Source organism: Siniperca chuatsi, linkage group LG3, assembly GCF_020085105.1.
Source record: "Siniperca chuatsi isolate FFG_IHB_CAS linkage group LG3, ASM2008510v1, whole genome shotgun sequence".
Lineage (NCBI taxonomy): Eukaryota > Metazoa > Chordata > Actinopteri > Centrarchiformes > Sinipercidae > Siniperca > Siniperca chuatsi.
In genome coordinates, this window is record NC_058044.1 from 19,967,959 (window position 1) to 19,990,610 (window position 22,652).

At 40.6% G+C, this 22,652-nt stretch overlaps 1 protein-coding gene across 4 annotated transcripts in view; it reads left to right on the top strand.

The window, feature by feature from the left end:
* Nucleotides 1–22,652, top strand: part of pkn1a (protein kinase N1a) — a 52,509-nt gene that overhangs the window by 12,693 nt on the left and 17,164 nt on the right. For 2 of the 4 annotated variants that reach the window (XM_044191519.1, XM_044191521.1), the window contains exons 1-5: nucleotides 16,461–16,592; nucleotides 17,443–17,637; nucleotides 19,419–19,524; nucleotides 20,309–20,457; nucleotides 21,091–21,211. In XM_044191519.1, coding sequence (XP_044047454.1) covers nucleotides 16,551–16,592; nucleotides 17,443–17,637; nucleotides 19,419–19,524; nucleotides 20,309–20,457; nucleotides 21,091–21,211 — 613 coding nt within the window. In that variant the 5' untranslated portion in view covers nucleotides 16,461–16,550. Of the gene's footprint in view, nucleotides 1–16,460; nucleotides 16,593–17,442; nucleotides 17,638–19,418; nucleotides 19,525–20,308; nucleotides 20,458–21,090; nucleotides 21,212–22,652 lie in introns of those variants that run through there. The other 2 variants (XM_044191520.1, XM_044191523.1) reach the window with 1 other exon arrangement.

The following is a 22,652-nucleotide window of genomic DNA, read 5'->3' on the forward strand; positions in this document are numbered from 1 at the left end:
ACAATATGAGGCCATAGCAAGAACACACAAACTTGTGAGTTAAAACTTTTCCTCTGTGTTTGTATTTAGCCTTTGTCTTGAGTTTACCACCACTTTCAGTTTACTCTGTCTGGACTGGGAGTTGTCTTCTTTGCAGCCAGAGCTCAGTCAGTATGACATCTGGCTTTGCCTTCATTCAGCTCCTGCTCATTTGAATGTCGGCAAGCCTGAACGCACAGGGAGTGTTGGACAAATAGACAGCTGAGGACAAGGAGGAGACAGGTGTTTCCTGGTGTGTTACCTGCAGGCTGTGCTGTCATAGAAACAGCTGGCAACAGGATGAGGTCATAGTCTCTATCCATCTATCTATCTATCCATCCATCCATATACACATATACATATACATACACATATACATATACACATACACACACACACACAGGGCTATTTCCAGCAAGATGTCTTATTTAGGAAGTCATTCCTATTTAGAGTCAATAGTGCTTTTGGTGTTCATGTTAACAAAATGTTAGATGTGAAAAGGGACAGCATTCTCCTAACTTCATTTACATATCACCACTTTTTTTGGAAGCTTTAATGAGTGGACTCTCTGAGGACAATTAACTAAGCGTAGGCTGTAAAATTATATTTGGCTATGTAATTAGAGATTGGATTGAAATGCTTTTTCCCTGCCCACTTGATTAAACTGTTGCTTACATTAAGCTGTGGTTACTCAATCAGGTCCAGACCTTTCCATTATCCCCATATACTTTATATAACCTGATTCAAATGCGCCCAAATATAAACCCAAACCTCCTCTACTTTCAATTCAGTTCAATGGCTTCGACTTCACGCATCAGCTAACACCCCAATTTCCCCCAGAATTTACCTGTTTTATCTACTGTCTCAAGTAATGCGTTGCTCTCATCCATGTTCACTTTATTCATAAGCCAAACCTTTTTACTTATTGTCTATAACTCTGCTTGGGCAGGTACAAAGCCGAGTGCTTTCAACAATATTAAACATGGGAATGTTGATGTTGACCAGATTTAACAGGTCGAACTAAAATAATGTAATGGGTTAATCTTAATGTGAAAATAGCTGCTTGTTTATTGCACCTGAAACTGCTCTTGCACAACATAGATGACAGATGCTAAGTTACCTGGTAAATTTGACAGATTTAAAATAAATAAATAATTAATTAATACTGTATTTCTCCTGCCAACTGGGGCATTACAGCGTGTACTGTATGTATTGCGCCAAAGACAATTAACACTCAGTAATGTTCCTTCAATTGTGACCACATAATCACTATGGGTGAGCTGAACCTGCTGCACTGGTCTCTCCCGCCACACCTGAGCCCAACTGTTACAACCGTTAATGCTGTGACACACACACACACACACACCCACTAAAGGCAGTGAAGCCCCAGGGGGCTGTTGCGGCACACTAATACGCACTTCCACGCTTCGTCTTTCTCTGTTAGATTCACCATGTATTGCGACACATCCTCAGTCTCCCCTGGGTGCTCTCAAAACATAAATGTGAGGTACTCGTAGCCAGTTTCTGTTTCTCTACCCACATGCCCACACTCTGTCATACAGTTTTTCACACAAACTGTAGCGAACACACACACATTGTAACATGCAGGTGTGACTTGCTCGCAGTCAGCTGTTAGTCATGGCTCAGCTGAACCAACTAACACACAGGCAACCAGTTTTCTGAAGAATTAAAACTCAGTCTTCTTCACAACTGGAAAAAACTTTGTTTTTCTAATCATCTTCCAGACTTAAGAAAAAATGGAGACTTTGAAGACTTTGTTTAGGGAGAATTTTTTGTGTTCTAGCGTTAATCTTTTTGCTTTTTGTCTGCAACTTATAAAATAGCCACAATATTTGGCATTTAAAGTATGTTGGGGGGTTATTAGTTTAATTATGTAAAGAAGGGTAGTATCAGTCATACAGTAATATTTACTAGTTGAATTAAATTACATTGTGTTATGTGATATGTTACTTCACTGTCAGTGGTTTTCATCGGAACTACTTTCTATTGAAGAACTGGTCCCGATGTAATTTGTTTACAGTGTTTCCTGCGGATTATCCAAAATAACAGGGACACAGTTTCTGAAACTGGGACATTCTGGTGGTTTAAGACACTGATCATGTCAATGCAATATCCCCGGTTCAAGTTCAGCTGGGGATCTTTGTTGCACATCATCTCCCCCCCCCTCTTATTTCATCATCTCTATCATCTCTCTGTTGTGTGCAGTCTAATAAATGTGAAAAATACTTTAAGATGTATCTCAAATCATGGGGAAATCCCCAGATCATGAATCGTAAGAACTTCGGTGATCACCAGGTCAAAACTCCACTGATATCATACAGAGCAAGGGCACTATGGAAGGAGGGAAAATTATACAGATGCTGCAGCATGTGACACCATACAGGAAACTTTCCTCTGCCCACAGGAACTGCTGTCAGCTATAGATCAAGCACAAAACCCCTTCCTCTGAAGATGCACATCACACGATGTATATCAGAACAGTTTGTCACATGATTTTGTTTCGTTTACTAGTGTTTGTTAGGAAGTGTTGTTACTTAGACCCTGTGTATCTGGCCATCAGACAGCTTAGAGTGTTAATCTCTTCAGCTAAACCCACTGCTTCACCACCATTTTACACACACACACACACTCATGTACTTCCCCGTGCCATTTAAACTGCTTAGTTAAAGAAAGACAAATAACCACCAAAATTTCCAAAATCATTAACATTCATACCAGAATTTTAGCCGGACATGAAAGTTGCATTTGTAATTTGCATTCATTTATTATTTTGAAGTGATTTAATCCCTTATTTTTTGTTATTTCTATTTTCCAAATATCCATTTTAGTATGAACAATGTAACATACTGGAAACTGTGCAAGAGCAACACTGACCTTAAGTGTCACTACCAGCTAAATATCCAACACAAATGCCTCTTGCATACTAAACTGTGAACCTCTGACCTCCTTTTCATCTTTCTTCCTCCTCTCAGGGCTTCATCCTCGTTCCCTCCCTGGTTATCACACTCACTCCTGCTGTCGAACAAATACACGGTGTGACTTGCTTTTGACTTAGAGCTGCAGGATGTCTGGAGACATAAGTCAGACATGTTTTTAAAAAGACAGTATTGTGATAATGAATTACAAGAATACGTGTTAGGAAGATGATTGAAGTCTTCAAACATGATCAAAAACATATCTGGGTTTAAGAAAAGAAAACTCGAGCACCTTCTGGATTGGAAATAGATTTTTGGGAAATTGATTTAATGCATAGTCCTGTATTGTGTGTGTGTTAGACCAGTTTACAGCAGTAAGACTGCCAAATGTGCTCTCAATGAACTCTTCTCTCTCTCATCCTCCTCCTTCTCCTCATGTGTCTGATGTCTGTGTGTTTGGCAGTGAGTCTGGCCTCCCAGCATGCTCTCACATGCTCTTTTATCCATCATTCGCCTCTGGCACTCTGGGTCGACCACCCTCCCTTCCTCCTCCACCTGCTTCTTTATCAATTTTTGGCTGACCCTCTCTCTCTCTCTCCCGCCCCCTCCCCTCTCCTCCCTCCTGTCTTTCTTTCTGGCTGTCCACCTCCTTCAGTCTGTCTCTCTGCTCATAGGCTTTCTTGGCCTTTGTTTGTCTCGTGGGGAAGGGTGGAGTCTGTGTCTCTTCTCTTCTCCGCAGTCTCATCCCTCCCTCTGCTTGCAGAGAAAGAGATGAAAAGGAGGATTGTCAGGAAGGGAACTGAGGTGCCGTGAATCTAAATGGGCCAAACTTCCCCCCTCCGAAAGGCAGTTTTAGTATTGTCAGTGGGAAGAGCACAGAGAGTTCAGTGTAAAGGAATTGAGTTTTGTATTTAGCTGCGTTCTAATATGATCATTTTGCAGTACAATCGTCTTGACCTAAATTGTTACATATAATATTATCCTGGTTATTATTCAATGCTAAAATTTAGTTAACATTACAAGTAATACAATAATTCAGTGCCTTGTAACATTAACTTTACTTTATTCATGTAAGATGTGTATATTTGTATAAGTTGTGTGTAACGCATGTTACACACAACTTATATGGGTTATGAACTGTTCTTTGGACAAAACAAACATTTCATAGACAAAAGAATGAATCATTATAATCGAGAAAATAATCGATCATGAAAATAGTCGTTAGTTGCAGCCCTGCGGTTATACAGTGTGTTTTTCTTTGTTGGCCTGTCGACACTGTTTCCAGGCCAACAGTGCATGCTAACATGCTAAACTAAGATGGTGAACATGGTAAAAATTATACTTGCTAAACATCATCATGCTAGCATTATCATTGGGAGCATGTTAGCATGCTGACATTAGTGTTTAGCTCAAAGCACAATTGTGCCTCAGTACAGCCTCATATAGCCGCTAACATGACTGTAGAGTCTTAGTCTTGGTACTACAACACATTAATCTCTGAAGACATGAGGTTTTCACCCGACAACACTCCTGTTTTTAAATAGGTTCCATCTCATCCATGTGGTATTTAACATAATGCAAACCAGTGGAGATTGATTAGGTGGAGACATGCTGTAGGGAGTGCAGTGAAACAAGTTATAGCCCAGTGAGATTATCGCTTTAGTGCCTCTCGATGTCTCTCTCCTCTCGGTCTTGGCTGTTGTCACCACTCCGGCGTCTCAGGAATGCCTCCAGATGTTTTCTTTATATGACTCACACACACACACAATCTCTTGGACACATTTCCTTTCTTGTGCACATAAACAGCGTGAAGCAGATATTGTTTTGACTTCAGGTGGAAGTCTGTATCTAACCTTTGTACTCAAATCCCTTCACAGTGAACCGATCCAGGAACAGCTCATGTTCATGCTTTTCATAAGAAGCGACAAACCCAAACTGACAACAGATCTGCGCTTCAAAGCAAATCAGCCATGCAGACCCATTTCTATCTCTTTCTCTTCTTTACTTTAGAGTTAACACACACACACAGAGGAGTAAAATACAGTGATATCAGTGTCATTCGTGCAGCTCTGCAGTGTTTCCATGGAGCTCATTTAGGCAGATACCCCAGACCTGTCAGAGCAATTACCCACTCATCTCTACTTGGGTTGCTTTCACACACACAGACACTCATATATTCTCATACAGTGCATACAGACTTCTGACAGAAACAAGTACAGCACCAAAGATCTTGATTAACCCATGTTAGTTAATTCGTCTCTAACTTGTGAGTTATCTTTTTCATCTTGACTAACATTTAGTGTCAAGTCCTCCTCTTGTTCAATTTCCCAAAATACACCCGGACAACTCAAATTTTCAACTTAATCACTTTTAATTTTCTTTTTGGCTTTGTCAGTTGATCAGTAAATTAGGTTGTAAACCTTTAAAGACAGAGAAACAAAAGTTACCATTTTGACTAAACATTTTCAAATGTTTTAGTAAAGTTTTAACATAATTTTAACATTTTTAACTTGTACTATCCTTTTATATCTTATGCATTTACATTTTTTCAAACTCAAAATAAAATTTAGCACAAACTCATTTAAACACAAAATCAATGAAGTCAATGCTGCAGTGTGTTTCTTAGCCAATCTACACAGCAGTTAAACATACTTGTCCAATTAAACAGCATTTCAAACATCATACAATTAAATAAAACATTTCACCGACCATTGGCATCTTGGGATTGAACCTTAGAGTGAACTTGGAGTGTCTTCTCTCTGAAGTTTCTTTGTTTAAATGAATGATAACCTCCATGTTTTTACAGGTGCTTTCAATCAGTGACAATGACTGATCTGGTCATAAGCAGCCAGTTTGCTGCTGCTGGTGCACTTTGGGAAGTGTAGTTCTTTTAGACCTACTCCTGAGATTCAGCTCAACATTTAGCGTTATTTTTTCATTGAACTAAACTCTGTTTTTCAACCACTGAACCATAAACTCTACAAGATTACTGATTGCCACACTACAATGGCTGATGTGTTGCTGAAAATACTTCGGTAGTTTTGGTTCCTAATCTATAGATATTAATAGACTTCTGTTTTTGTTTTTTAAGTGACATTGTAGGTCAATGTGTTGTCTTTGTTACTGTCCCAAAAACAGGATTAATACCAGAAACATTTGTAATAATTTTGCATAATTTAATTCTCAGAAATGTTACTCTGATTTAGACATAACAGAAAGAATTAACCTGACAACCGAAGTCAAACCCACTTTGAGGACATGAAGAGGCGAACTGTGAATTATTGTGGGGTTTTAGGCTTCTTTTTTTTTGTCCATGTGTGTTGTTACTGTACAGCTTAAGACCATTTTAGAGTATTAACTCTTGTTCGTGTAGAGGTTGAGTGCACTTATTGTAAATCACTTGGAGGCAAAAGTGTCTTTGTTGTCCTCTTTGCTGCTTCCCAGTATTCATCTATAAGTGAACAACACGGTGCGAAAGCTTGTCTTACTAATCGGATATCATTTGCTTGGACACACACACACACACCAACCAAACTACACTATGAGGATTATCACAGTTTAGCTGCAGTTAACAGCTAGACTGCGATGGGACATGGATTAAAGTATTGTTGAGGCATAATCAAACTTTGTGTGTTTCTACAATCTGACTAGGGGTGCAACTAACGATTATTTTCATTGTCGACTAGGCTGAACTGCAGATTATTTTTCCATTTAATTAATTGTTTTGTCTGTAAAATGTCCCAAAAATAAAAAATAGTAAATGAACTGTTATAATTTCCCACAGCCCAAGATGATGTCTTCAGTTTTGTTTTATCCAACCAACAGTCCAAAATCCAAAGATATTAAGTTCACTGTACCATGTATGCCATAAAGAAAAGCAGTTTGGTATTTTCGACTAATCATTGCAGCTCTAAATCTGACTGATTAGTTGTCTTTTTTTCATGAAAATGAGTAACTAAACCAGTTTGAAATACTTCCGATAGCCTGTAAAACCTAACCTGTAACCTACCTCAACAACATAAACTCCAACATGTATCATTTCAAACTATTACTGAAGGTTACATCTGTGCTCTCTGTACTCAGCAGAATGAAAACAGTTTGGTTTTTTTGTAAGCTCCTGCCACAGCATGTAGGCCTTTTTTGTGTCCTGTCCTGAGGATGACTGGCAGCTGTTGGGCATCCTCACTGACTCAGCGGGGATTGGACAATGATTGATGGGTGTCTGGTCCGCTCACTGAGCACGTCTGGAGCAGATAGTGATTGACAGTGATTGCCGAGCTGAGGGTCCTCCCCCTGCTGCTGAGGAAGATGAATGTGGCTGGTGTGAATGCCAGCCTCTGTGTGTTTACTCTCTAGAGAATAGAGCAGTAGAGTAGCTGCTTGTTCCTTTCCTTTGCTTCCTTTTATCTCTCTATTCCAGGAACGGTTCAGTGGTTATGGCGATGGAGCCACTTCACCCTGGACAGACTGTTTACATTCCCACCTGGGGATGTTTGTCATTTAAACATCTCCCTCTGTCCACTGAGGTCTCTGCCATTTTACTTACTTAAAGATTAGTTCTTACCTGTTGCTTCTCTTACTGCTAAAGTTGTTGTATGTAGAGCTGCAACTACTGATTATTTTCATTATCAGTTAATCAATTTGTCTATAAAATGTCAGAAAATAATGACAAATGCCCATGACAGTGTCCCCTAGCCCATGGTGACGTCTTCAAATGTCTTGTTTTGACTGACCAGCAGACCAAAGTCCAAAATATTGAGTTGACTACCACAAAGAAAAGCAGCAAATTCTCTCAAAATAAAGAAGCTGAAAGAAAATGGTTTGCATTTTTTTTTCTTTAAAAATTACTCTTACGAATAATCAAAATAGTTGTGTTTTAATCAATACTATGCGGTAGAGCCAGGTCGATTTAGCGGCCAATATTAGCTTGTTGCTGCCAGTATTGGCATTTATGTCTGCGGATAAGTACAAAGAAATTGCAGTACAGAAATACCAAAGAAATGTTTGAGGTAGCACGTAAAAGTTCCCTCTGACCTTGGAAACACAACTTGAAAGCCCAGGCAAAAGCTAGTAAGTGAACCTTGTGTTCAGATTTATTGGTTTGTTCTCAAATTTAGAAACTGTTTCATATTTTTTCCACCAGAGATCACTGACCTTTCACCTGTAAAAATGTCCCACTCTTTTACATATTTTGGCAACAGTTTTTTTTTTTTAATAAACAAATTTACAGGATCCCAATCAAATGTTGGGTTGTTGTTTTTTTTTTTACTTTCAATTTCGATATCAGTATCTGCCTCAAACGTCCAGTATCAGACAAGACCACGCAGAGTAGACAATGTTTTTAATGGTAGCCATCTCATGTTTCCCAACCCTAATTTCTGCGATGATTTCTGGTCACACTTGAAGAGGAATCAGCAACTTGGGGTAGCAGGTTAGATTGCTGTTGATGAAAATACAAAGTATTATAATGATTGGGACTTCCTTTGTGAGGCCCAGATGAGGTCAGGATCATGGGAGGGTAGATGAACAGATGCGAAAAATGTTTCTGGGTTCATCTGAGACTTTTGTTAAACTAGTTTTGTCAAATGGCCAAAGATAATCAATAACCTAGGATGGTGACTTGGTGCTAATATGAATCCAAAATCGGATAAATATTTCCTCTGGAATGTTTTGCACCTGATGTTGCGCACTCCATGTAATGAATTTCTGCAGTGGCTTTGTTTGTGTGTGTTGAAAACAAAGACTGTGTATATAAAGATGGACGACGTGTCTCCACTTCCTCTCAGTGTACAAAAATGAAGCCCAAATGTCCCCGATACAGGAGCTGCCATCTTGCGCTGGTGACATCATTTGGAGCCGAAGTCTGCGCAGTAGTGATCGGGGTTGGAGCTGCGGTATCGAGGTCCCGTCCATACACCCAGACGATTCAATCGCAAGCCGGTCTCAGCTGTCAATCATGACGTGAAACCCGCTTTTAATAGCATCGAATAACTAATTAAAACCAAACATCAGAAAATTGAACACTTGAACATACATCAGCGTGATAAGAACTACCTAAAATGACAGAAACCATCTTTGGGAAAAATGTATTTGACGTGTACTTGATCTATACTGCAGCCAGCCACCAGGGGGCGATCGAGATGTTTTGGCTTCACTTTTGGGAGCTGTCGTGGCGTTCGTCTTTATATACAGTCCATGGTTTCAGCGTGTGAGCAATAATCCAGGTGGCAATCAAGTACCCCACCCAAGGTTTGCATAACAAAACAGCAGCTTCCTGACATGCAGTTCAGCACGTGTCAGGAGAGGGAGGGAAAGGAGTGAAGAAAGAAATTTTGAAACAAAGCCTCCCCATTTTCTCCCCTTAGGCCTTCTGTCCTTCAGTTGATATTTATTTATTTCCTCACTTGTACTGTTCAATACAAAGTAATGTATATAAATATCTGAGACAGAGAGAGTCTCTTTCTCTGAGTCGGTGTACTCTGTATATACTCTGCCTCTATTTTGAGGTTGAGAAGAGAGGGTGAAGACCATAAGATGGAGTGAAAGTTGCAGATTGATTGGACAGAGGTAGTGATGCACATGAACGCAGCATCTTTATGTTCCTCATTCCGGGTTTACCCCGCTGTCCTTTGACACGCGTCATCTCCTTAGAAAAGCAGCAATTGGATCACATTTGCACCCTGGATCGGCACATCTCAGCTGTCTGTGTGTGTCCTCACTACTTCTTCTGCCTGTATGGTGTGTCCAGTGTGTGTACACAAATCAATTGAAGCACATCAAATGAAACAACATTACTGGACACAGCCGGTGTGTGTTGCACTTCAGCCTCATTTTTATTTATTGTAAGAATTCGAAAAGTAGTGTGTAAGATGAATGAGTTTGGCAATCGTGTTTGTCCTGTCACTGAAAAGTTGGATGTAGCTCAAAGAGTAAGGTTTCCTCCACAACGGCCAAGCTGTCAGGCTTATACGGACCTGAGTTGAAGAAGTGAAGTGGTCAATAGGTTGTAAAAACAATGGCTGTCAGCATTGAGCCAAGTTCATGTATTGAGATCCAGCTGCCATAATAGAAGCAAAGGATAATTCTTAAATTCAGTGTTTTCTGCCAAAAGCACCTCTTATTTTACATGAATATCTGTTTGAGTGGTGGGGGTGGTGAGACTAAAGGTTGGTGGTTATTAGTGGAAACAAAAAAGATAAACTAGGTTTAGAGGCAGACAACTTCAGCATGGTTCTGCTTTAAACTTGGGGGAAGGAGGAGGCCAACACGAGGTGAGTTAAGAGGGATTTTAATCCCATTTTGAAGAGCCTATGAAGAAGACGGAGAGTGATTGATAGAAAGGCAAAGGAAGTAGAAAGGGAAGATGGAGAAGATAGAAGGCCAGAGTCAAGGAGGGAGGGAAGTGACGGAGGAAGGCCTGGAGGTGGTTAAAGGTCAAACACTGCCTGTTCCCGCCCTCAGTCTCATGAGTGTGTTTGTGGAGGGTCAGGTCACCAGGTCCCAGTTTTAGCCATGTCTTTCTCCTGTTGTCTTCTTTTCTATTTCTGCCTCTTCCTGCTTCTGAGAATATATGTTTCGATTTAAAGATGGCCCGTTTACAACACTGTTCTTCTTCCCTCCCTTTTTGGTTCATTGCTTTGTTTCTTGGCGCGTTACCGCCACCAACTGTCACTCAACAGTGACTTTAGAAAACTACATTCCCACAAGTCTCCAATTAGCCTCTTGTTTCTGAAGCGCTTTGAGTGGTCGGAAGACTAGAAAGGCGCTATACAAGTACAGTCCATTTACCATTTGTTTCTGGTGCCTATGTGAAAAGCAGCAACTGAAGTACAGCTGAAGAGAGACTGGAAAAAGACTGAAAAATGCTGTGTATTACTATAAATATACAAAGGAGTCAGTCAGTAACAACTTTTCTCTTGTTCGGGAGCTATTTTGATGAACACTTGACTGGCACAGTTGTTGCACATTGTAGTTGCAGTGTGTTTGGTGATTCATTGCTGTTCTCTGCCCCATTTCTATCTCCTTCCTTCTTTCTCTGCTTATTTGTCTGTTCTGTCTGCTTCAACCCTGTGACCCTCTCAGCTGTGCCTCATCCGTCTCCCTCCTCCCTCTCTTCCTGTCCCCATATTGCTCTCTTTTTGTTTGCCTCGTCTGGCTTTCTCTCTCTTTCGGCCCCTCGCTAACCACTTCTCTCTCTGTCTTTTTGATGAGCGTGACTGGACAAACTGGCTTTTGCTTTTGCCAGTGTTTTTTTTTTTTTGTGTGTGTGTGTTTTTGTTTCCAGTCACCGTTGCACATTGTTCACTTGCTGATGATTGTCCATTTGTATTTGAGTACTGCTCTGCTAGGAACAGACTTGTACTGTACCCTAAAAAACAATGTGTTCTTGAATTTAACAGTGTACATTTTGATTACTTTTGCTTTTAAGGTCATAGTATTTTTCCAACACATAAAGGCTCGTGTTAAACCAACCTTTCCTTTTGAAGGAAACGGTAAATGTTTGGTTTGGTTTTTATTTCCCTCTTCCTCCTTGTCCGCTAAGTCCATTCCTGGGCTTATTTTTGCCTTGCTCCCTGTCCCTGCCATGCAGTCATTTAATTTGACATGAATAGGAAATGTTTTTTCCCTGCAGGTTCGTCTTTTTAGCAGAATAATACAAAGTGGCCTATGTGGCAGTGTAAGACATCTACAGGAAGTGATGTGCAAGTTACTGTAAATCCATTAGAGAAACCCTTTGCAGACTCATGCTTCTGTCATACTGTGTTTGTGTGAGAGTGTGTGTGAGAGAAACCTGATAGCTTCAGCATTCCCAACTACACTACATGCAATGTTTTACATGATATATGTATGCACAGTGTTTTCCAGCTCCAATATGGCCTTAAATTGCCACACCCTGTGCAGCCAGGCAAGAAGAACTTGTTCACACCATATATTTAGTCAGTTAGCCAATCCTATTTTGTCTTTTTCTGACTTGCATTAATGATAGGTTGAAGTTAAAGGGGAACACCACCAGTTTTTCACATCAATTTCTGTTTACAGGTCTTGGGGAATACTACTACATGTGTGAAAAATGTTGTGTAAAGCCTTTTGTGGCTCCAGAGGGAGCTGAGCGAAGTCTGATTTAAATTTAAAAAAAATAAGGTGTGGAGTTAGAAAGAAGTGAGTTTACCAGACCTCCGTAGCACGCTCCTCAGCTCTGCTCGAGGTTAAATTAGTCACTGCTAGCACAACACACCCGAACCTCTGCAGACAACTGCAATTAGCGTATGTTTGGGTCTGAAATGGCCCACATATAAAATATATCATACATACATCATTTGCCCATCATCAATCCTCCATCTGTTGCTGTAAAAGAGTCATCTATCCATCCAGTCTCCTTGTTGACTATCGGGAGGGAATTACCAACTCATTTTCATGATTTGTTGCTATAAAAAATGCTACCAGAACCTTTTCTTTCTTCTTCCTCTTCTGTTATTAGCTTTGACTTTAAGCACATCCAGGGCTCATCTGTCCTTCCTTCTCTCATGGTAGAACAAGCATCCAGTCAGTTATAATGCCATTTTCACCTCAAGTCATATTCAACTGCCCACACCAAGGTCGATTTTGGAATGAGTGTACTGGAGCCCTAAGAGTACGCAGATCTCACCCTCTACAATAACACAGGCTTCAATCAGAAATGGGGTCTGTGGCCTCACTCCCCAAGAGACATGTCCTCATGTTTCACTGGAAAGTGAGAGGGGTTTTGTATGTGTATGTATATATATATATATATATATATATATATATATATATATATAGTGTGTGTGTGTGTGTGTGCGTGCGCGCATTCATCAAAAGTGAATATCTGTCCTCCTGTTTTTGTCCATGTCATGTACGCTTGCATGACCACGCCTTTCCATGACCTTTGTGTGGACACTATCTACTTTCCAGTAGGAAAACTCCAGGCATTGTCCTCACAGTGGAGGACATGCTAACATACACACACATAAAACTGCACTTTAACCCATGTTCTGTCTTTTCCTTCTCCGTCCAGCCCTAGGCTCCTCTACACTGCTCACACAGTCTGATTGAATTAGCCTCGTTTGGCGCCATTATCTACTGAATTAGCCCGTCATTACTTCCCTGGACACCGCTGCTGAACGCTCCTCCGTGGGCTAGTTCACTAACAAGCTGCATGGGATGATTCATTCATGCCCGTTAGCTGTCGCCGTCGTTGTAGTGTTACACTGGGTCAACAACTGAGGGATGAAGTCGAGTGGTTGTATTGTATCAGCTTCTTCTCTTTAATTGCTGAGCTCAGTTCATTGATAAGGTGTCAGTCTAAGAAAAGTGCGTCAGGTTCTTTGCATGACTGGGTTGGGACGAGTCATGTGCTGTTGCTTTTCTACGCTACATACATACAGTACGTGTATCTGTCAACATCTGCTGCTGTTAACATGTCTTTAACACGTGTTCTGTGGGAAGTGACAGGACACATGTTTCACCAGTTGAACAAATATCACATCCTGAAGGGTGGTGGACTGATCTGAGTGTATTTGAAACAGTTAGGCTGTTTTGTTTGGACCAGAGATTGTGTTCTTTTCTGGTTTAATTGCTGTACAACAGTGGATACTGACTTTTATGCATCACTGAGAGATGCATCACTAGACTGCTGTTGATAAACGCATGTTACAGCCAGAGTCAGCAGTGATTGTAACTACTGATAGACGGTTTATCTTAAAGGGGAGGTTGAGGTTTTTTATATAGATGTGATAAGCCTAATCGATATTAAAGATGTCAAAAAAAATTATGTATTGGAGAGGGTTTTTTGTCCGTCCTGTTTGTAAAGCTATATACAGTCATCAGGGGTTATGACTGTATATAATTTAAAGAAAAATAATCAGCCTAATTGTAATAAACTGAAAGAACATGTGGGCCGTCATTGTGTCGAGCCAGCTGAACTGTCAATCTGTTCTTTTAAAGTTGCAGGAGACCGTACACAGCGACAGTGTCTCTGTCAATCTTGATATATTCTAATTAGAGGAGATGATTGGCCAATTCATGGGAATGTAACTATAGTGTAACTATAGCCATGCTTGCAGCTCTGTGAGTGTATAATGATTACTGTGTTCACCATGTTAGGTTAGTGTATTAGCATGCTAATATTTGCTAATTAGCACTAAACGGCTGAGGTTCAGTTACAGAATCGGTTCACCATCTGACACACAATCACTTGGCAGTAAGGCCATTGCTCAGCAGAAACACAACAAGCCTCAAACCTCTTTATTTTTAAGCAGGATTCACTATGTCATGTTAAAGTGACGTCTTGGCTGCAATTAACTTTTTCCCGATCTTCATCTGGCTGTCGCTTTTGCGAGTGTACATGGATCGAGAGAGGTCACAGCCCCCAGGCATCCAAGACCAAAAAACAAGCAGCCAGTCAGATTAACAACAACCACATGCAGAGTGTCATACAGTCAAGAGACACCGCTGACATCTTTTGAAGTTTTTCCTTCAAAGATATTGAGGGTGTTGGCGCACAATTATGGGGTAAGTTATAAAGTATTGTGATCATTATTGTATTCAATATTTTACATTTGTTGGCATCCTTAGAGTGTGTCAACATTTTGAATATTTTCAGCCAGCAGTAGATCAATGATCATGATTTGTCATACTGTCCAGAAACTTTTTGAGGTAATAAGTAATGATGATAAATGCCTCAGTTACATAACGTATTTTTCATTAATTGGAATTTATTTTGGTTTATAAAATTGATCCTAAATCCAAGAGCCTGGATTAGTGAAAATGGACAAACTTTATGATGACAGACAGATCTGAGGAGCTCTACCACCTGAGCTACTACCTCCCATGTTGCCGGCCACACTTCCTAGAAAATTCTTAGCACCTCTTTTTTTTTTATGTGTAGTGATTATTTTGGCCAAAAATTATATTGATAATTATTCTAAAGGCCACCAGACTTTGGCAGTGAACTGTTTTCAGCTACAACAGACATGCTAAATGAAAAGCATTATGAGTCAATATTGCAGGTTTCACCACTGGTACTAAAGAGTGATTATCCATAATTAGTTGTAAAGCTCTAATATAGTGACCTCTACCATGGACTTACAGTGTTGGTGTCTGCTTGCTTATAGCCAGTAAATTACGGGTCTGCTCACCCTAAATTCACAGTCTATCTTTTGAGATTACAGGAAGTAAAACTGCCCTTCTTCAGTCTGTGTCACCTTTCTATTCTTATCTAGGCTCACAGAGATCTACTGAGGAGTAGAGAGAGATGAGTCAGCTGTATGTGGAAAGACAGACAAACCACAAAATGACCACAAAATTACAGACATAATTAGTCCACTCTTTGTGCGCTCAAATACCCCTACTATGACGAGAAAACACATTAAATATTTCCACTGAACTGAACTAAAGCTGAAAAGTTGTTAGTAGGCATATCCAAAATTAGCTTCATGTTTAATCGGTGTAACTATTCTACATCCTATTTTCTGCATCTGCAATAAACCAGTTTCCCCACAGACAGACACAGAAGTTTGATCTTCAAAGTAATCTAGTGAAATCCAATCCCATCCCTAATAAAAGACTGTTTAGAAATTAGCTTAGGTAAAAACAAAACTGCATTTCCAGCACAATAGCCACTTTTCAAAAGAGTGGCACAGGTTGATGATCAAAATTGATGTTGTGTCTCTGCTTTCATATTTTGTTTTCTATTTACATCATATCGCTACAAATCACTTTCAATTCCATAATCTCACATGCCTCAAAACACAGATTGCGACCAATATTTGATGTGTGACATGAGATACACCTGTAAGATCACTGTTATTGTGCAGTGCAAAGGGGCCTTAAACTGTATGCTGATTTTCTAATTTTGGCGTATAATGTTGGAGGCTAGCATTAGGGCGCTAACTCCACCCTCTGCTGCTTAGAGATGATATCATATTTTTAGATGAGTCTGTGACTGTATCCTGAAGCTTTTCTATAGGGGAAGGGGAATCACCACTGGGGGTTTGTAGATGTGGAGCCCAAAGGAAATGAAAGGTCAACCAGGCAGCAGAATTGCATCCCAATCTTACTCTCTGGCTTTGATCCAATACTTAGAAAACGCATCCTTCCCTTGTTTCCAACCTCAAGATTATATCATCAAGCAAAAAAGAAGCTGTCACAAATTCACTTGAAGCCAGATCTGATTAATCGGTGCACACAAGCAGCTGAGGAAGACTTGACATCGTACAGGCTGACTGCCACACATCCAATAATTATTTACAGAAACTTTGAGAGGCCGGATGTGTTCTTGATGTAAAGAGTCTCTGTCCTTCTTTTTCTCTGTGTCTCACTCTCTACTGACAGCAGCAAAATCGCAGAGGAAACAGGAAAGGCCTGAGCAGCTTGGTGTCGGGACGGATATCCTCTTTAGGAGGCGTTCCCCCTCCTCCCTCACTTAACTCTCCCTCTCTTTATCTCTTTTTTATCGTTTTTCACCCCCCTCAACCCATTTTTCTCTCGGTGTGGCATTAACTGTTTGGCTGAGCTCGGGAGCAAACCAAAGATTTGTGTTCCTCCGTAGTTTTTTGGGTCATCACATCTGAGTGAACTATGTGTTGGCATGGTGACGAGGAGGATGAGGACAGCTCGGAGGTGAAGTGTCGTTGGCTTGTTTGTTTGATTTGTGTGTTCCTGTAATAGTGGGTTGAGTGGCTGTGATGTCTAGTGATTAACGCTCTCTCTCCTGCTGTGTTCCTGATTGTGTGTCTGGCGTGTTGAGTGTCCAGATCTTACTCTGCAGCAAATAAGAGCACTTATAGAAGTCATTTTTGAAAAGACACAGGAAGTGAGTAGTAACTTAAGCAGGAGTGGAGCCCAGTTGTTTACTGGTACTAAAGAGTGTGCTAAAGATTTTTCATAGAAGTTCATGGCATTTCTCACCCAGTAGAGAAGGAGCGGTTCATGAGAAAAGGCTGAAAGAGGACAATGGACAGCACAGGTCATGGGACAGATTTGCAATTCACTTTGATGTTTGTGTATTTGCGTTTTAGCCCATTTGGCAAGCAGACTATCTGAAAATGGTATTTCTAATGGAACTTTAGTAAGCTCTTCTTGTAAGCAGGTTGGACATTGGAGATTTGTTTTGAAATATTATAAACACTGTCTCCTCCATCTTTTCCCCATCCTCCTGTTTCCTTTTCTAGCATTTTCATTTTTACCTAATTTTGCCCTTTTTTTTTCTCCCTCCCCCCATCACTATCGTCTCTCCCTCTTTATCTCTTTCCTCCCATTACTGCCTTATCCTGCTCACAATCTCTTCCTCTTCTGTGTACCGCACTCTCAACACCTCTTTCCAGGCTGACTATGTTGTAATTTAAGCCTCATATTGTCATGACAAAGATTTTTATTTTGTTCACAATCACATTGCCTAACTTCTTTATCCCTTGCCCCCCGAATTCCTTGTTTTTCCCTTCCCGCTCTCCCTCTCCGTTCCCCCGTCCAGAGCGACCCAGATGGGCTGTCGGTTCTGGAGCAGCTCGGTCTGGACCAGAACTCGGATTTCTCCGACTCTAGTGTGCAGCAGCTTCTGGACGAGCAGCGCGAAAGGATCCGCAGAGAGATTCGTAAGGAGCTGAAAATCAAGGAAGGAGCTGAGAACCTGCGCAGGGCGACGACTGACAAGAGGAACGCACAGCAGGTTGGCCACAGTTATGCTTAGATCCTCTCAAAGCCTTCATACACCAGGACTTGTTGAGTCTAACAGTCAGATATTTTGCTTGCCTTACCAGTCAAGTTTATTTTTTTGTGGAATAGAGCCTTTAACAGGTTTCCAGCTGGTAATGGATGATCTGAAATAGCAAAGAGAAAGTCAGGCAGACGCTTTACAAGGATACTTTATATGAGACAGCATCTTCCATTGACAAAACATCAGTACCAAGACAGGAATAAAATGCTACGGTCATGTAAGCACTTTAAACATTTTTAAGTTGGAAAGTCATTGACTTTTACATCAGTGCCACTGCAGGAAACCAGTTTAATGACTTCTGGAACAGTGGCTGGTGAATCAGTCACATACCGGTTCACCGGAACTGGGTAGGTTTTCTGGTATGTTAAGTTCTTATCCTGTTTGTCTTCACAGAAAGGTGGGACTTTTTTGAAGCCCCATGTGACCAATGTTTTGACCTTTTGTTTACTCAGTAGTAAACACAAAGTTTCACATTGTGAGGCAGGGCAGGAATGACACACAGGCTGACACATTTCCACTCCCGCAGCTGCCCAGTACAGCTGCTGGGCACCAGTTGCTAGAAGTGAGCAGCAATACTCGAGCATTTTGACAGTTAAATGCTTTGCTTGCGGGCAACTGTAGGTATTAAGGGAGGAATGAGTCTTTAAAGCAAAAAAGGTCAATAGTGTGCACATACAACCTCTGTTGGATGCAGGACAGAAAACAGCAAACAAAGGAAAATGATCAACACTGTGGTGTCATAACCCAAATCCATAAAATCATCTTTCTCTGCTTATTAAACACTTTATATTCTTTTGTATGCTTTAATAAATTTTTTACTGTTCACTTTTATTTTCAACCTATGACAATGTGTGTCCAAGGTGTATTTCTGTTTTTTGGTAGGATGAAAGTAGATTTTTTTTCCAGAAAAGGGACATGAATGAGACATAAGTTCTTCACTTTGGAACCCGCATTTTTCCTCTCAATGTGTGTGATGCAACCGGTAACATTTAGGTCACAACTGCACCTCTCTAAAACGTATGCAAATTACTTTAAATTATTGTTGTATTTCCTGAACACTGCCTACAATCTGGAATTGTAATTTTAAGATAGAAGCAACAGCTCACTGAGCATTCAAGACGCGTGTCTTGATCATTATACTGGCATATTTTTATAGATAGAAGGCTCCAGTCAGACAGTTTCAGGATGTGTTAGCATAGCAAGTAATTACACCTGTTTTATTAGTGAGTGAACAACTATTTTCACCTGTAGTGAAATAGTTTCCCTCACTACTCAACAGATCACCCAGAGGCATTTATGGAGAACTTTTCCAACAAGGGTTCATGTTTTATTTAGTTTGACAGGTTTGCTGAAGCTACTTGCCCGTTTTAGCTTGCAGAATGGGATTACGTCTGAATTATGTGCATTAAACAAGATTAAGACAGAAAGTCAACATCAAAATAGGAAACATTCTAGCAACACCTTAAGAATTTAACAGATTTACAGGTATATAAAATACAATATTGACGGATAAATGTCTTGTAGTACTGGTTCAAAGTCAAGAGCCTTCTCTCAAGCGTCTCATGACATTCTTGCATGTGTTGATGATGTTTACATCCACGCGTTGTCCACAGTTTCACAATTTACTGCTTCGTTGATACACTGATGTTTACACATGCAAAATAAGATGCAGAATTGTAATTCCTGCTCCATAACAAGAAATAATGTTCTACTGTATTTGTTCTTGCCTGCAGGTGGACAACCAGTTGCGGTCTTCTAACCGCAGGCTGGACAACCTACATGCTCAGCTGCAAGAACTGGACGCTCACATTGTGGTGAAAGGAGGAGAGGAGAATAAAGGTATGTATGTGATTGTCAAATCTACCTTGTCCTTTGGTTCCTTTGTCTCAGATATAAGTTTCTGCAGGACTGCTTTGTGGCAATATTTAGTTTTTTGCATCAGTTGGTAAAGTACTTTGATTTGTCAGGTGTTAAATCCACCAGATGTCGTTATTTTATCAATATTTGGCGCAGGGTGAGTTCCAGTCAGATTCATGTGTGTCCATGGCAGTGAGACTAATCCAAAAGTCACCTGAGAAATGACTTAATTTAGCTGCTGCAAAGTTTATTATTGCCACACACCTCGACCAAACCAAGCTCTTATTTGAAAGCCAGTTATCAGTATAGTAGTTTTTTTGTGTTGTCAAATGAAAAAGATTTTTAAATAAATGCAACTTTCTTTTTGAAGTTTTATATAATGAATCATGGCCGATAATAAGCATCTCTAACACATTCTTGATAAATGGGGCCCAAGACTGCCGAGCAGTGGAAAAATAATATTTCCTGATGATTCATCTTCTCCTATTCCATCTGGGTGGGACACCATTTGGAGAAGCAGAAACTATTGCTTCAAACTGTCTGTCTGTAGCCAGCTGGTAAAAGCTGTAGTGGATCTCTAATCGTATGGGCAACGTATTCCAGTATATTAACCCTGTGCATGCTGCTGCAGAAATTCAAGATTGCAACAATATTATTTGCCATTACATGAAATCCCCCTGACAGTATTTTCACTTTAGAGCACGCCATGTGAACCCTCATCTTGTTCCTTTTTATATCATCTCCAACCTTCTCCTTCCCTCCCCAGATGAGTGTCCTCAGTCTCCCGGGGCAGAGAGTCGTACGTCAGCCCACAAGGAACGCATTGCTGCCTTGGAGAGGCAGCTCAACATCGAGCTCAAAGTCAAACAGGGAGTTGAAAACATGATCCCCATCTACGCCAATGGATCCACCAAGGTACAGGATGTTGTCTTAATCCACACATTCACACCCCTGAATGCAGCTCAACAGAACAATGTATAGGGCAGATACCATTGAAAACAACCAGAAATGTCAAAATTGTTCAGAGAATGATATCCTTGTCTATGCCAAAACATCAACAAGGGTGCAGAAGTGTGTTAATACAGACACACATGTACATAATGAATACAGGGAAATGTAAAGATCATTTATGTAGGGTATGGTAGACATTATACCCCCTCACCCCCAGCTTGCTGATAACTGACAGTGTGTGTGTTTTCATGATCCATAACCTTGCAATCTGCTGACTCAGATGATGATGATCTCTAAATGTGTAGGACCTGTGACACACATTCCTTTGTGCACACACCTCACCCCTTCATTACTTAAAAAATCCCCTCCCCCTTTTTATGCAGCATCTGTTTCACCTTGCCATTCGACCTTGCTCTCATACCTCCACTTCCTTCGGTTTCACTTCTTAAAGACCTTCAGATACAATCTTAACACCCATTGCAATCAGTCAACAGAAAGGAAAAAAGTATTCTCTGTTGCTCCAAGTTTTCTAGTATTGTAATACTTACCTTCCTGCTTCCCATCTTGTGATTTGCCCCTTGCCTTGTCTCTGCTCAGGATAAGAAGATGCTGCAGACCGCCCAGCAGATGCTGCAGGACAGTAAGACCAAAATTGACATCATCCGCATGCAAATCCGCAAGGCTGTGCAGGCCACCGAGCACAATGATGACACACAGGGTAAGTCTGATTGGCTGGCTAAATGAGTGAATACAAAGTGTCACTAATTTGGTACCAGTAATGCAAAACACATTTGTGGCCGTGGTTTTGAACAAACAACTTCCGAATGCCAGTGAAATAGATTTTTGATCAATAAATCAATGAAGGTTACTCGTCTTGGTGGCTGGTGCATTTTGGAGATAACATTTAAATGGTGTTTACAATATTTGGTCTATTATTCAATATTTTGGCTGCATTGTGAAAGGTTAGTGCTCTTGAATTTAGGTCTCTCAAAAAGTAGCATCAGATGTAGGTTGCCAAAGTAAACAGTCCCATAACATAGGAAAGAAATCCCTTTTTGTCAAAATACTGTAAAGTGTACATAAAACCATGGAATGGACATCCAGTGACACATATCTACAAAAAATACAGAGTAATGATTGTGACAAATGTGCTATAATTTCTATTTCTAGGCTGAACATTTTTAGTTCACCTGTCAGAGGAAAGTGAGCGAAACTGTTAATTTCAGATGCAGTATGTGTGGTTTATGACAGTGGTCAGCTGGCACTGACAGGATGCTTTTGGCTGCGTCTTTTTCTTCTCTCTATCTTCATGTGATCTGCCGCCTTGCTTTCTTTTCTCTGCAGTTTATACAGTTTTGTCCTGAGCAGCAGCTCCAGACAGCAGACACACAGTAGCATAAACAGATCAATAAAGTGCTGGCTCAGTGTTTTTACATCTCACTGCCTTAGTTTTGTGGGGAAGAAGATGAAGAGGACATTTAGGATTGTGTGTGTTTGTTTGTGTGTGTGTGGGTGGGGTGGATACATATGTGAGTGAGTGATACAAAGCCTGTGAAATGGCCCACCTGGCACATTACCACAATCAAGCAAATTCACACACAGATGCTTTTTTTTTAAAAAAAAAGAAAAGAAAACCTGAAAAGGAAGCGGCAGATGAAAAGTCTCTCCTTTCAAACACGCAAATGCTTATTCACAAACAGTATTATTGTGCTGTGTGTAGAGGCAGAGCAAAAAATAGTGTCTGAGCAGGTGATTGCATGTATTAAATGTGCAGAAGTGTGGTCATTATATGTTGTGGCAGAGTGATCAATGCCATTTCAGGGCAGGTGAATGAGTTTCTGTAGGGCAGTGAGTGCTGTGGCCCATAATGGCCCTTCTGCTAGGAAAACAGGCCGATTGATTACAGTCATAAGAGGTGGATGGTTTGCTAAAATGCAGCAGGGGAGCAGGGAGAGAACGATGGGAGGGGGTAGAAGTAAAAAAACACATTTTAAAGATGGTGTATTCCCTTTTGGGCTATCTATTCCTTTCTGCTCTCCTCCGACTGAGGCAGCTGATGGCTATTAAGAAAGTGGGTGTCTTTTAAGGGAAAGAAGATAATGGCCATTTGGAAGGATTATTTAAGGGCCTTTTAAGGGCCATACTTTATCCCTCTGTGT